This window comes from Pipistrellus hanaki, assembly GCF_964339955.1.
Source record: "Pipistrellus hanaki genome assembly, chromosome: 6".
Taxonomy (NCBI): Eukaryota; Metazoa; Chordata; class Mammalia; order Chiroptera; family Vespertilionidae; genus Pipistrellus; species Pipistrellus hanaki.
Window position 1 is genome coordinate 80,748,050 of NC_140508.1, and position 14,105 is coordinate 80,762,154.

The following is a 14,105-nucleotide window of genomic DNA, read 5'->3' on the forward strand; positions in this document are numbered from 1 at the left end:
AAAGGCAGATGATATTGAAACTGAACACGATGTTCAACCAGAACCTTCTCTTACCTTTGACCCGATGAGAGTGTACAGCCACTGAATGGTTTCATTGTGGTTTATTACTCCGTTCATCCCATCCACATACAGCATAATCTGGCCCAGAGCTACAGAGAAGGAGAGAAAAAGAAGCAAGGAGACATTATGGTTTTACGTGTAAATATAATTTTCAACGATCATAATGGCCATTGAGATCCCACACGCTAAGTACACAGTATGTTAAGAACCAAATTTGAAGAAAATGCCTGGGCTCTGAAATTAGCAAAATCTCATTTCAGAGACAAAAGTGTGGACCACAGCAGAGGAAACAAGGGCTACTCCTGGCGCCTGAAAGATGCAATTAAGGTACCAAATCCAGTGATTGCTGTTTCTCTGTGTCTTGATGTGTAAATGCATGTTTTGACGTTTCTATATCTGTGCACTAGACAGGCAGCGATAGCCATGAGATGGTGTCTGAGCTATAGCCTCCTGGTGGGGACCGAAGGCAAATGAAAATTCTACAAGCAACCTGTCTAGTTGTCCCCAGAGGCTATGGGACCATCCCCAGCTGATGCCGTTTGAACCCTTTAGATAAGGGATATATATGTGTATTTTAATATCATTTGTAATTCCTTACAAAGATATGCAGAGTTTAAGATGTCAGAAATCGCGAAAAATATCATTTTTCAAACGCAAAGTCCTAAATCCTTAGTGAAGAAAAATAGTCACCACATATAGCCATTATTGAAAAAGAAAATCCCAGCCATGGCATTTCCTTTTTCAAAAATACATGAACTCCATGCTTTCAGCTCCCTCATATCCAAATAGCTTGGACTCTAGATAATGAGCAGAAGTTACATACTCTAAGTAGGTTCCCTAAAACCATATCTGACCTCATAAATCTCATTTTACCCATAATTAATGGCATTGACATTGTTAGGCAATACTTTCTTTTCATGATGACAGTAGGACATCACAAACTGGAAACATGGAGGAGTGCAGTAAAAATAATTCATAATCCCATAATTTAGGTTAAGCAATCAATATATTAATGCATTTTTCTCACATTCTTTCTTTTCTATTTTTGTTAATCCTCACCCAAGGATATTTTTCCCATTGCCTTTTTAGAGAAAATGGAATGGAGGGAGGGGAAGAATGGAGGAAGAGGGAGAGAGAAGGAGAGAGAGAGAGAGAGAGAGAGAGAGAGAGAGAGAGAGAGAGAGAGAAAGAGAGAGAGGGAGAGGAACATTGATGGGAGTAAGACACATGCATTGATTGCTTCTTGCACATGCCCAGGACAGGGCTGGGAATTGAATCTGCAACCTAGGGACATGCTCTTGACCATGAATCAAACCCAAGACCCTTCAATGTGCAGGCCAACACTTTAACCAATGAACCACAGGGGCCAAGGCTCACATTCTTTCTTTTACGCATTACACACACATACAAGTTTATATGTAGGTTGTAGGAAAGTCTATGTAAAATGGTGTTAGTTGAAAAAAGTAAAACAGGAAATAGTGAGTATATAATAATTGCAAGCATACAAATATATGTGTGTTATTAGAAAGCTATTATTATCCTACCCAACAAAAGATCAAATAACACAACCACATAATCATTCTGGAAAAAATTATGCCCCTAATATGGAAAAACTCAAAACTTAAAAAAAAAAATTTACTTAGATCCTTGACACAATAAACAGCATAATTATTGTAATAACAGAGTCATATTCTATTTAATGGTGAAACACTGGAGCTATTCCTATTAAAATCAGGAATCATTTTTAAATTATGCCTCCTAATCCCATCATCATTTAACACTGCCCTAGACTTCAGGCAAATTTAATGACATGAAAAATAATAGTGAGATGTAGGATGGTTGGAAATTAATACATAATTTTGTCATTTTTGCAAGGAATGTCATAGATTCAATAAAATATTCATCTACAGAATGTACAATGAAGAGGTTATGATTGCAACCACTTTCTCATCTGAATGAGAAATATGTATGTCACATATAAAGAAAACCAAAGTTTGGTATAAAAAGATAATAGTAGATAAAGGACATATGAAAGTGAATATGATAAATGTTTAAATGATGTATTATATAAACATTTCATACAAATCTATATATATATGCCAAGCAACTGGAATGAAGGAACAACCAGAACAACTAGTCCCTATGCCACGCACTGTAGCAGCCAACCGGCCTGATCAGGGCCCCCATCAGCCCCCCACAAGCTCCCGTGGCTCCTCCCCTGGCCAGCCTGGTCCCCAATCGGCCCCTCCAACCCCGATTGAGGGTGGGGCTGGCCAGCCAACCACCTGTGGCTCCTCTTCCTCCCTCTCCCCCCGCCTGCTGACCATGGCCCCTCCCCCCACACCCATTAGGGTGGGCTGGCCAAACCCTACCATCACAAATTCATGCACCAGGCCTCTGATTGATAAGAAAATACTAAATGCCAACAGAAAAAAAGCCAAAAGCATTTCATAAGGACAACAAGCTGGTACACATAATGTACAAAGATGTACATTCTCACTAAAAAAAAAAAAATGCAAACTAAAACAACATTGAGGCAGCATTTTCACCGAAATGATCAAAGATATATTTGAAAGAAATGATCCAGTTAGTCATTGCTAGTGAGGGTAAACAAGTAACTTCATACATTACCGGTGGCAGGGCAAATTGGCACAAATCCTGCAATATGACTTTTTAGTGCTGCCACTGTTTTTTAAAATAGTTACTATATAATTTAGAGCCTATTATGTGCCATGCTCTAAGTGAGGGGAGGTTTATATGTGTTATTAATGCAACAGCTCTCCTGTGCAGTGGATATTATTACCCCCTCCTGACAGAGGCAAAAACTCAGGCTCTGAAAAGTGAGGGAATGTGCCCCAAACCCACCACCGCTGAGGAGTGGATCCCACCCCCAGCCAGGATGGTCTGGCTCCTCCTGGTCGGTACTCAGAGCTTAAAAGTCCTCTCTTCCCCCACCCTCCACCCCCATCAATGTGATTTCAGGAATCTACCCTAAGGAAATATCCTATGTTAAAAGAGGAAAAGGGATGAAGCAACTCACTGAAGTGTCATCGATAGTATTAAAATGATCACCTAAATACCTATCATGCCTATGGAACTCAGCCTACAGTCATTTACCAAAGCTATGTCCTAACTATAAAGTGTTTATAATGAAAGAATTAAAATGTAGAAAATCATGAATAAACATCACATAATTCAGGTAATCACTAACATCTTCATGCGCAGAATGAAAGGAAGCTCCATGATACATTAAGCATCATGATTGTGCATATGTTCTTTGGATGTATTATTTTCCTACTCACCCACTTTTCCATTATGAGCATCTTTTACTTCTATAATAGAAAAGTAAACCTCCTCTGTAGAAAAGGGGACGAATCAGACTATAAAATGTTAGATGCTTTTCTTTGGTTTTTAGATTTTTTCACTAGCAGTGCACCCCTCCCACCTCCACTTCAGGGAAGAGCTCTGAGAATTCAGCGCATCCTGCCCCGCGTTCCCCTTCTCCCCTCTTGTTCCTCCTCTCCCTTCGAAAACAAGCTGGCGAAACTCCAGGGAAGGGAACTTGCACCACATTCCTTTTCCCACTTGAGTTTCCACTAATGGATACTAGAAATATCGGGGAACACTTTGTAAAACATGTGCTTGCCTAACCACTATGCAGTACACCTGAAGCTAACCCTATATAATGAAAGCCGAATATGCAAATTGGCCACATGGGGGAACCAGTTTCTGTGATGCACACTGACCACCAAGGGGCAGATGCTCAATGCAGGAACTGCCCCAGCCCACAGGCCCCAGAACATCCAAGGCAGGTGCCAGCGTGCACCCCCCCACCCTTATTACCTTGCCAGTCACCCTGCAGAGAGAGGTGACCAGTGGGGGGGGGGGGGGGGGCAGGGCCGGCAAGCAGGCAGCTCCAGGCCATCCAAGACGGGTGTCAGAGGGGGCACCTCCCTCCCTGATCGCCCAGGTGGTCTCTCCACAGATAGGCTCTCATCACCTGCCAGGCCTAAGGACCCTACCTGTGCAGAATTTCATTCACCGGGGCTCTAGTATAAAATAATATTGAATGTAAACTATAATTGAGAAATAATAATTATTTTAAAAAATTAAACGAAGAAGTAAATCTGCAGGCGGGTTTTAGCATCTTCTTCTAAATCTGTCCAACAGCACAGAGGAGACAATGCTGACTCTTCAGTCTCTGGAAGGTGCGTCCCTTGGGCCCTCCCCCCAGGGCTGGAAAGGCAGGAATGCATGTCTCCATCCTGACCTCTCAGGACCTCTGAGGCTTCAGGCAGCCCCAGAAGCTAGGACACTGCTCCAGAACACGAAGGCAAAGCGAGATCTAAAGGCCAACGTGAATGTTTCTCTTTATGATCAGTTTCCCTCACAGATTCTATTAACTGGTCACATTGCAGAAGGGAAGTCACCAGAAAGTTCATGTGTAGTGGAGTTCAAGTTTCTGATCTCACTGATTGATGGTAATATTTGGGAAATCAAAAGCTTGCCCACTAGGTCTTTTGTTCCCCAGCCCTAGTGCTAAAACACTGCTTTCAGTAAAACCCACTACACACACAAGATGGCGCTAGATAGATTCAGGTGGGTTAATGCTGGGATTCAAGGGCAGAAAACCAGCTAGCCTCAATGTGAGCCTGTGAATAAAACACACACACACACACACACACACACACACACACACACACACAACTGTACATAGTGTGGGACATTGGAGCCATGAATATTAGTGACTTGGTTTTCAAGTAGGATGAGCAGGGTGAGAATGTCAGACTGAGTGGGTAAGGGCACGATCTCATAAGAGACTGCCCAGGGCATTTGTAGTTCACAGAATTCACTCTAGACATCTTTATTAATATTTCTGTGCTTCAATTTCCTCATCTCAAAAGTGAGATAGCACCTATTTGTCAGGGTTGTTGTAGGATTAAGTTAGAGCAATGCCAGCCTCAGAGTAACAAAACTTTTCTCCTTTGTGTACTTCTAACATTTTTATAGTTTCATTTTTCATATTTAGATGCGTGATTCATTTAGAAATAATTTGTGTATGAACTTAAGGTTTAGATTGAGGCTCTCTTTTTATACAGATGTCCGACTGACCTAGCATCATCTGTGCAGAGACTATCCTTTACTTAATTGCTTTTGCAGATTTTCCCAAAAACCCATTGGCTATGCTTGTGTGGATCCATTTCTAGATTCTCTATGCTGTGCCATTGATCTGTCTACCCTTTTGCTAATCCACACTATATTGATCACCATAGCTTCATAGTAAGTTTTAAAATCAGGTAGCATGACTCATAAACTGTCATTCTTCATTTTCTGGGTTGTTTTGGCTATCCTTGTCCTTTGTCCTTTGTCCTTTTTTTTTTTTTTTTTTTTTTTTTTTTTTTTTTTTATTACCTGCACATTTTCTTTCTTTTTTTTAAAAAAAAAATATTTTTTATTGATTTTTTTACAGAGAGGAAGGGAGAGGGATAGAGAGTTAAAAACATAGATGAGAGAGAAACATCGATCAGCTGCCTCCTGCACACCTCCCACTGGGGATGTGCCTGCAACAAGGTATGTGCCTTTGACCAGAATCTAACCTGCAACACTCTATCCACTAAACCAAACCGGTTTTGGCTCCTTTGTCCTCATTATATAAATTTTGGAAGCAGCTTGTTAAATCTATAAAAAAATATATATCTTTCTGGAAGAATTATGGGAAATGCACTAAATCTATAGATAAAGTAAAGGAGAACTGACCTAGTTGAATCTTCTAACCATGAACCTATTCTGTCTATGAATTTAGATCTTCTCTGATTGGTTTCATCCATGTTTTGTCATGTTTAACTACAGGTCTTGTATATATATATTTGTATGTATTGTATGTATACAAATATATACAAATATTTTATAAACTTTTGTATATTTTATAAATATTTTATAAAATGTGTATATATACAAATATTTTATAAACTTTCCCATTCCCAACTGTTTATTACTAGCATTTAGAAGTAAAATAGTTTCTGTGTGTTGACTTTATATCCTGTAGCTTTGGTTAAATGTATTAACTCTAGGAGTTTTTCAGGTTTGTTTTTGTAGATTTCCCGTGATTTTCTACCTAGATAATAATGCTGTCTGTGACAAAGAACAATTTCCTTTTTTCCTTCCCAATCTATACACCCTTCTCCCTTTCCCCCTTATACACTGATTAAGACGTCGGTATAATGTTCAATAGGAGTGATAAGAATAGACCCCCTTGCCTTCTCAATATTAGGGGGAATATTTAGTCTTGCCCCATCAGTTATGTTTGGTGTAGGTGTTTATACATTACCCTATATCAAGGTGCAGAAATTCCCCCCAATTTCTAGTTTGCTCAGAGTTTTTGATATATAACAAACGGATACTGAATTTTGTCAAGTGCTTTTTCTGCTTCAACTGATATTATGTGCCCTTGCTTCACGCTGTTAGTGCTGTGATTTACACAGAGTGAATTTCAAACATGGGACCAGCCTTGCATTCCCTCTCAGCCATGGTGCATCATTCTTTCCACATGTTGTTGGGCTTGCTGATATTTTTTGCTGAGGGTTTTTGAATCTTGGCTCATGAGAGAGATTGGTCTGCACTCTCCAGACTTTGTCTCATTTCATGTCATGGTAATACTGGCCTTAGAAAATGAGTTGGGAAGGAGTCCCTTCTTTTCTATTTCATGAAAGAGATTATATATGATTGCCTTTATTTAGTCTTTAAATGTTTGATAGAATTTTCCAGAAATCATCTGGACCTGAAGGTTCCTTTTTCAGAAGATTAACTGCATATTAAATGTATTTAATGGTTTTAGTTAATATCAGTTATAGTAATGGGGCTAGTCAGTCCCCATTTTGGTTGAATGGCTTTCTTTTTCTTTTTCTATCCTTGTTTCTTAAGGTTGGTGTTTACATTATTGATTAGAGGGTTTTCCCCCTAATTAAAGCACGTAATGCTATAAATTGCCTCAACCACATCCCAGAAATTTTGATATGTTATATTTTCATGTAGTTCAAAATATTTTCTAATTTCCTTTGAGAATTTCTCTTCAATATATGGATTACTTAAAAGTATGTTGCTTAATTTCCAATTATTTGGAGATAATCTTGTTATCCTTCTGATATTGGTTTATAGATTAACTAGAGGCCCGGTGCACAAAATTCATGCACGGGGATGGGGTGTCCCCTCAGCCCAGCCTGCACCCTCTCCAATCTGTACCCTCAAGAGATGTCCGACTACCTAAAAGGGCAGTCAGACATCCCTCTCACAACCCAGGACTGCTGGCTCCCAAGTATTCGCCTGCCTGCCTTCCTGATTGAACCTAACAGCTTATAAATTAATTCCCTTATGGTCAGAAAACACACAATTTCAATTCTAAAATTTCGCTGTGACCTAGGATACTGGATATAGCCTATTTTGGTGAATGTTTTATGCTCACTTGACAAGAGTGTATACTGCTGACATTGGGTAGAGGACTCTAAGAATCTCAACTAGAACAAAATAGATCCAGAGACATGGAAGCATAGAACAGACTGGCAAAACTCAGAGGGAAAGGGGAAGGCAGGGGTCCGAGAAGAGATTAACCAAAGAATTTATATGCATCTATGCATAACCCACGGACAGAGACAATACTGCAATGAAGGCCTGGGGGTGGGGGACGGGGGGGGGAGGGGCCAAGGGAGTGGAAATGTGATGGAGGAGGCCAATGGGGGAAAATGGGGACATCTGTAATACTTTCAATAAAAAAAGATAAACTTAAACTTAAAAACAACAAGCCGGTGGATGATGCTGTTCACTCCCTCCACAGTCTTACTGATTTTTAGGCTACCAGTTCTGTTGATTGGCAAGAGGAAATATGTTGAAGTCTCCAACTGTAACTGAAGATTTCCCATTTCTTCAGTTCTTTCAGCTTTTACTTTATGTATTTTGAAATTCTATAGGTTTTTCCATGTCTGAGTGAATTAATCCTTTTGTCAGTATAATGTCCTTCTTGATCCCTTGCTAGTTTCTTTATTCTGCAGTCTACTTCCTCTAACGTTATTAATAGTCTCCTTTTGATTAGTGTTTGCATGATCATTTATTCCTCGACCCTTTTGCTTTTAAGCCCCCTGTTCACAGCATTAGGTGGGCTCCTTGCAGGCAGTGTTTAGTTGGGTCTTGCTTGGTTTACCCATTCAGATTATATCTTTGATTATTATGATTACGTCAGTGACATTTAATATAATTACTGGTGCATCTGAATTTAGGTCTATTGTTTCCAATCCGTTACTGAGTCCACCTAGTGAGTTTTTGTGATGCTAATTATATTATTCATTTCTAAATTTTCCATTTGGTTTTCCTTTATACTTTCTCTTATCTTTCTTTGCTGAGACTTTCTATCTTATCATTTATGGCAATAGTGCCACCCTTGCTTCCTGAAGCATTTTTATATTTAAAGTATTTGATAAATCCAATACCCATGCTACCTTGGCAACAGGGTCTGTTGATTTGTTTTCCCATGAAAGTAGAGATTTTCCTTGTTTATCCTATGCCAAGTAATTCTGGCTTATATCTTGACTATTTTGAAGATTATGTTATAAGACTCTGGGTTACCTTTAAATATTACAGAAGAATGTTGAGATTTTTGTTGAAGCTGGAAGTTAACCTGGTTCTGTTCAAAGCCAAACGCTATGACCTGTCCTTCGAGGGCTATGGTTCCAGTGCCAGTTCAGCTTTCAAAGCCCTAGCCAAGCCACTGGGTTTGTACTGCATGGCCCTCCAGTGGCTGGTCTGGGAGCTGGGCAGTAACCTACCGTCTTAGTCAGTCAGTCCTCAGATTTTTCCATATGCTGTTTAGGGTCAGATTCATGCATGCACATGTGGGGTGAGCACAAGACTTCACAAAAGACTCTGCAGGTCACGTTCCTGAGTTCCCCCTCCATGATACTTTTGAGGTCCCCAGGGCTCCCGTTTATAATCCTTCAACCAGAAAGCTGGTTCGTTATTTACCCTATTCTGCCAGCATTGCCGCTTTAGGTCCAGCTCCCATGGTCTCTTCTGGGTTGTAGCAACTGCTGATGCTGGCAGGTGTCCCTGCCTGGCCTCCTCCTCTTTTCTAATCTGTGAGAGATGTTTACCAACCGAATCTCCCAATGCATTGGAAATGTCAGCTGATTCTGCTCACTTCTGCCTCAGGATAAGGCCCAGGGCTCCTCTCATCCCCAGCCAAGCCACCTTCCGCCTTCTTGCCCACACCGCCTGGATTCCTATGTCTCTGAGACCTTCTGCAACCATCTCAGGGCTTCCATCCTCAGCCTATCAGTTGTCAATTAGCTACCTGTACCTTGCATGGAAGAGAAAGCTTTATGTACAAAATATATATATTCCTTCTATAAGCCAGAAGTAGTCATACTTAAATAAATAAATAAATAAATAAATAAATAAATAAATAAATAAATAAAGGATTTCTTGCATACCGGAGGCATTCCAGAAAACAATCCCAAATGAGTTATTTGCCTGCTTCTTCATGTCCCTTCCTTTGGCCAAAGATGCCAAAAATGCCATGGAAGATGCTGAAAGGTAATTCCTTCCTGGCAGAGTCACCTGGCTTTCTAAACAAAGAGCTCTTAAGCATTGCTGCCCTATGTGGTCTTTTCACAAACCCCTCATCCGTGTGACAGTGACATCATGGGTCACGTGTTCTGTAGCTGGGCTCAAAGATGCAGGAGGTGTGGTTCCTTGCTAAGGAAGTTACACTGTTTAGACCTCGGGATTTTTCTCTCTCTTTTTTTAAAAATATATTTTTATTAATTTCAGAGAGGAAGGGAGAGGGAGAGAAAGGGAGAAAAACTTCAATGATGAGAGAGAATCATGGATCAGCTGCTTCCTGCATGCCTCCTACTAGGGATGGAGCCTGCAACCTGAGCATGTGCCCTGACCAGGAAGTGAAGTGTCAACCACTGAGCCACACAGGCTGACCAGGGATTTTTTTAATGCAATGTGGGTTGTCTTAGTTTTGAAAAGCACTGTCATAACTATAGGTGTATCACATTTTAGCACAAACCAGTCCTTCTTACATATTAGACAAGGCTCTGGTTTGGAAATTAAGGAGCGTACCCTCTGGCACATTTGACTCTACAGTTTCCATGAAACGAAAACTCGTCCCACTGAAATCTGATTGTTCCGGTCCACCTTTCCAAAGCACTTTCCAGTATTCTTTTTTTTCCATTTTGAGGTGACTTTTAATTTTGATAAGTTTTCAGAATTACAAAAACGTTGCTAGAATAAGGACTCTCTTTTTACCCATATATTTTACCCAGATTCACTAATCCTCTATATTGTGTACCATTTACTTTATCATCCTCTCTCTCCTTTCCTAAACTTATAAAAATATTTTTAAAAATAAAAATTGCATTGCCCTAGCCAGTTTGGCTCAGTGGGTACGAGCATAGGCCTGCAGACTGAGGGGTCCTGGGTTCGATTCTGGCCACAGGCACATACCTCGGTTGTAGGATCCGGCCCTGGTCGGGGGCATGTGGGTGGCAACCAATCATTGTGTCTCTCTCACATCAGTGTTTCTCTCTGTCTCTCCCTCTCCCTTCCACTCTCTCTAAAAATCAATGGAAAAAATACTGTCAGGTGAGGATTAAAATAAAAATTGCATCTATTTAAGGTGGACAACATGATTTGCTATACATGCACACCAGTGAAAAAACTACTGTAATCAAGCTAATGAACACACCATCTCCTCATGTAATCCTTTTAGCACCTGAAATCTACTCTGTTCGAATATTTCAGGAAATCAATACAATACCACTAACTACAGCCCTCACGCCTGCGCAGTAGATTGCTAGACCTATTCACCAGCTCTCACTCTTGCCTTGATTTTCTTTGCACAAAGACAACAGGAGGGAGAGTCTATTCCACAGCCATTCCATAAGGTCAGACATTACACCACTTGAAACTGTGACTAAAAATAACTCCTATTTCTCTCAACCAAAAGTACAGGGGGAACATGGACCAGTGGTATGAAAAATTGAAGAATTGTCTCACTACAGGAAATTTTCTCCTAAAAGCAATTGTCAGTGGTCACTAGAGTGGGTTTTGTGGGGAGTGTGGGGCTGTGACTTGCACATTGGGAGTGAAGACAGAGGTGCTGCGTTGTCGGAGGGGGTTAGTTCTTCCTGGAGGCCCATGTGAGCTCAAGACTGACACTGCTTCCTCCAACCAGAGCACAGGGGGCTCCGACAGTCACGAGAGTTCTTAAATCAACGTTATCTCCCGAGAAGAAAAACCCATTACTACCAGTAAAACCTTATCTTCTAGGAAGAGGGCTAATAGACCTAAAAGATGGGATTTCATCTTGCTTTAATCAGACCATTAAAATGGACTCCCCTGAACTCTGGAATGGATTTGCGGACCCCCAATTTCCATTATTCGCCAAAGCAGGCAGTAAATATTGAAAAGAGGTTGATAACAGTGACGTTCTTGGAACTAAATGGAGGCCTTGGAGTCTGTGTTGTTATTCTTCTCGCTCCCACTTAACTGTCTTCCCTACATAACAAGCCCAGGCCAAGTTCTCCCCAAGGGCAACTGTCAGAAAAGTATTCTTTCAGCGCTGATTACTGCATGAAAATTAAGGAGAAGAAGCTGCCAATTCTAGACTGAAGACAAGAATTTGATCTGCACCAAGAGCTCCAACTAGGTGTCAATGTTTTTGAATCCCCTGCTGCTATTTAGCAGTATTTGCAATGCAAATTTTCAGAAGCATTCTTGGGAAAATTACTAACTTCGCTCCATCCCAGAATTCTTGCTTTTTGAAAAAGGGTCCCCAAGATAATTTTTTAAATAAATCAGACCTACGGGCTTCTCTTAACACTTGCAAGTTTAATCAGTAACTCTCAGAAGACAGAGGGCCGGCCCTCTACCAGAACCCCTAAAATCATATCATTGGGGTGGTTCTTTCTGGTTTTTTTGTTTGTTTGTTTGTTTTTTTTTTTAATAACTTCAATTCTTTTTTAAAGATTTTCAAAACTGATTTTTTCAGAGGAAGGGAGGGAGGGAGAGGGGGAGAGAGAAACATCAATGTAATGTCAGAGTGTCTCCCACACGCCCCCTACAGGACGGGAATGGAGCCCACAACCCAGGCAGGTGCCCTGACCTGGAATGGAGCTGACAACCTTTCCGTGCAGCGGAAGATACCCAACCAACTGAGCCAGATCAGCCAGGGCTGGGGTGGTTCTTTCTGATCAACCTTCCACCAGGACATTATGCAACCAAGCTCTCTGCATCCTCTTCTCCCATCTAATGCCATACACGGAACTGGTTCATTTCTTCACCTTCCCACCAGCAGCGAAGTTTAAGTCCCAGACTCCCACACTAAAGCTTAAAAGTGGGCTCTCGCCGCCAGCCACCCATTCAGGATCAGCCTCATTACTTCTGAGGCTGTTGTGGCCTCGATCACACCCAGCCTCTCTCAGCCTCTCCCATTCCACATCCCCCCATTTCGTAAATAAGGAGGAAGCAAAGGGGTGAAGAAAGGTTCCATAGATTAGCCCGTTTTAAGCTTCTAAAGAATGTTGGGGGCTGCTTTGGCGGCACATACACTAAAATTGGAACGATACAGACAGGATTAGCACGGCCTCCTTACACAAGGATGACACGCAAATTCACGAAGTGTTCCATGGTGTAAAAAAAAAAAAAATGTTGGCAGACTCCTAATTTCTCCATAAAAAGAAAAACAGTCATTTTAACTATCTGTTCTATAACAATCTTTCAGGACTTCCATCCAATGAAATGAAATACCAGTGGAAGCACACACACACACACACACATCCTTCCCATGGCGTCTCAGAGCCGGAGAGGAAATGAAGAGACTCCACGGGCTGGGCAGTGACTGGACCTCCCTGATCGTCTCACATGCTCCACCTGACCCTGCTCTTCCCCCGAGGACCTGGGGTGCCATCGGGAGTCAGTGACACAGGCTCCCTCGGACAGTGGCCCTGGGAAGCAGCCCCTCCCCTGCCTTAGGGAAGGGACGCACAACAGGTAGACGCGTGGCATATCCCCTCCAAAGGGCTCGCCTGGATTCCGGGGTGACAGAGCAAGAGGCATGAAGCTGGAGAGAGCAATTAAGCCCCAGCGCAGCTGGCCAGAGCCCATAAGCACCCCGAGTCATAGGAGGGTGGGGTTGGGGTGAGCCTGAGTAATTAGAGAGGGTTTCATGAAAAAGCACAGCACAGCCTCAGTTAAAGGAGGAGGCACCATTCGCTGTGAGAAGACAGGGGAGCTTACAGGCAAGGAGAGAAGATGCATCAGTGGTTGGTCCCCCTGATTTCTGCTTTCAGGACAGTGAAGCCCCAGCTCCAAAATTCTATGTCACCACAACATTTCTCCTCCGAAGCCATTTGTGGGGATAGAATACGAGGTGCCTGGCACCAGAGAGAGCACTTCTGATAGCTCTCTATACCCGCAGTCCCTGGTGACCGAGGTGTGGCTCCATCAAAAGGAGGAATTCGCTTTGGGGCATTATTTATTTTATTTTATTATTTTTTAAAATATATTTTATTGATTTTTTACAGAGAGGAAAGGAGAGGGATAGAGAGTTAGAAACATCGATGAGAGAGAAACATCGATCAGCTGCCTCCTGCACACCCCCCACCGGGGATGTGCTGCAACCAATGTACATGCCCTTGATGGGAATCAAACCCAGGACCCTTCAGTCCGCAGGCCAACGCTCTTTCCACTGAGCCAAACTGGTTTTGGCATTTTGGGGCATTATTTAAAGCACTCAGCGTATATTCTAGTATGTTGATTTCTGTATTTCTCTCTATTTAAGATTTCAAAACCTTTACAATGTTAACTTCCTAAAACAAAAGCCAACTTCCTAACATTCTACCAGTTGGGAGTGGGCCTGCATCTAAGGGGCCCTCTGCTAGCCTCTCCAGAGTGTCCCCTCTGCCGCCGCTGAAGAGGCCCTGTGTCCTGAGATTAACTTGCCTGCCAGCATCCCCGGCAGACCCTGCTCAGGGCTCTCCAGGCTGGGA

The 14,105-nt window shown here is 41.9% G+C and overlaps 1 protein-coding gene across 27 annotated transcripts in view; it reads right to left on the bottom strand.

The window, feature by feature from the left end:
- The window catches only part of FHOD3 (formin homology 2 domain containing 3), a 334,599-nt gene that overhangs the window by 133,730 nt on the left and 186,764 nt on the right, over positions 1-14,105 (bottom strand). For all 27 annotated transcript variants that reach the window (XM_084888812.1, XM_084888811.1, XM_084888807.1 and 24 more), the window contains one exon: positions 55-149. In XM_084888812.1, the coding sequence (XP_084744938.1) occupies positions 55-149 (95 nt within the window). The remainder of the gene's footprint in view (positions 1-54; positions 150-14,105) is intronic.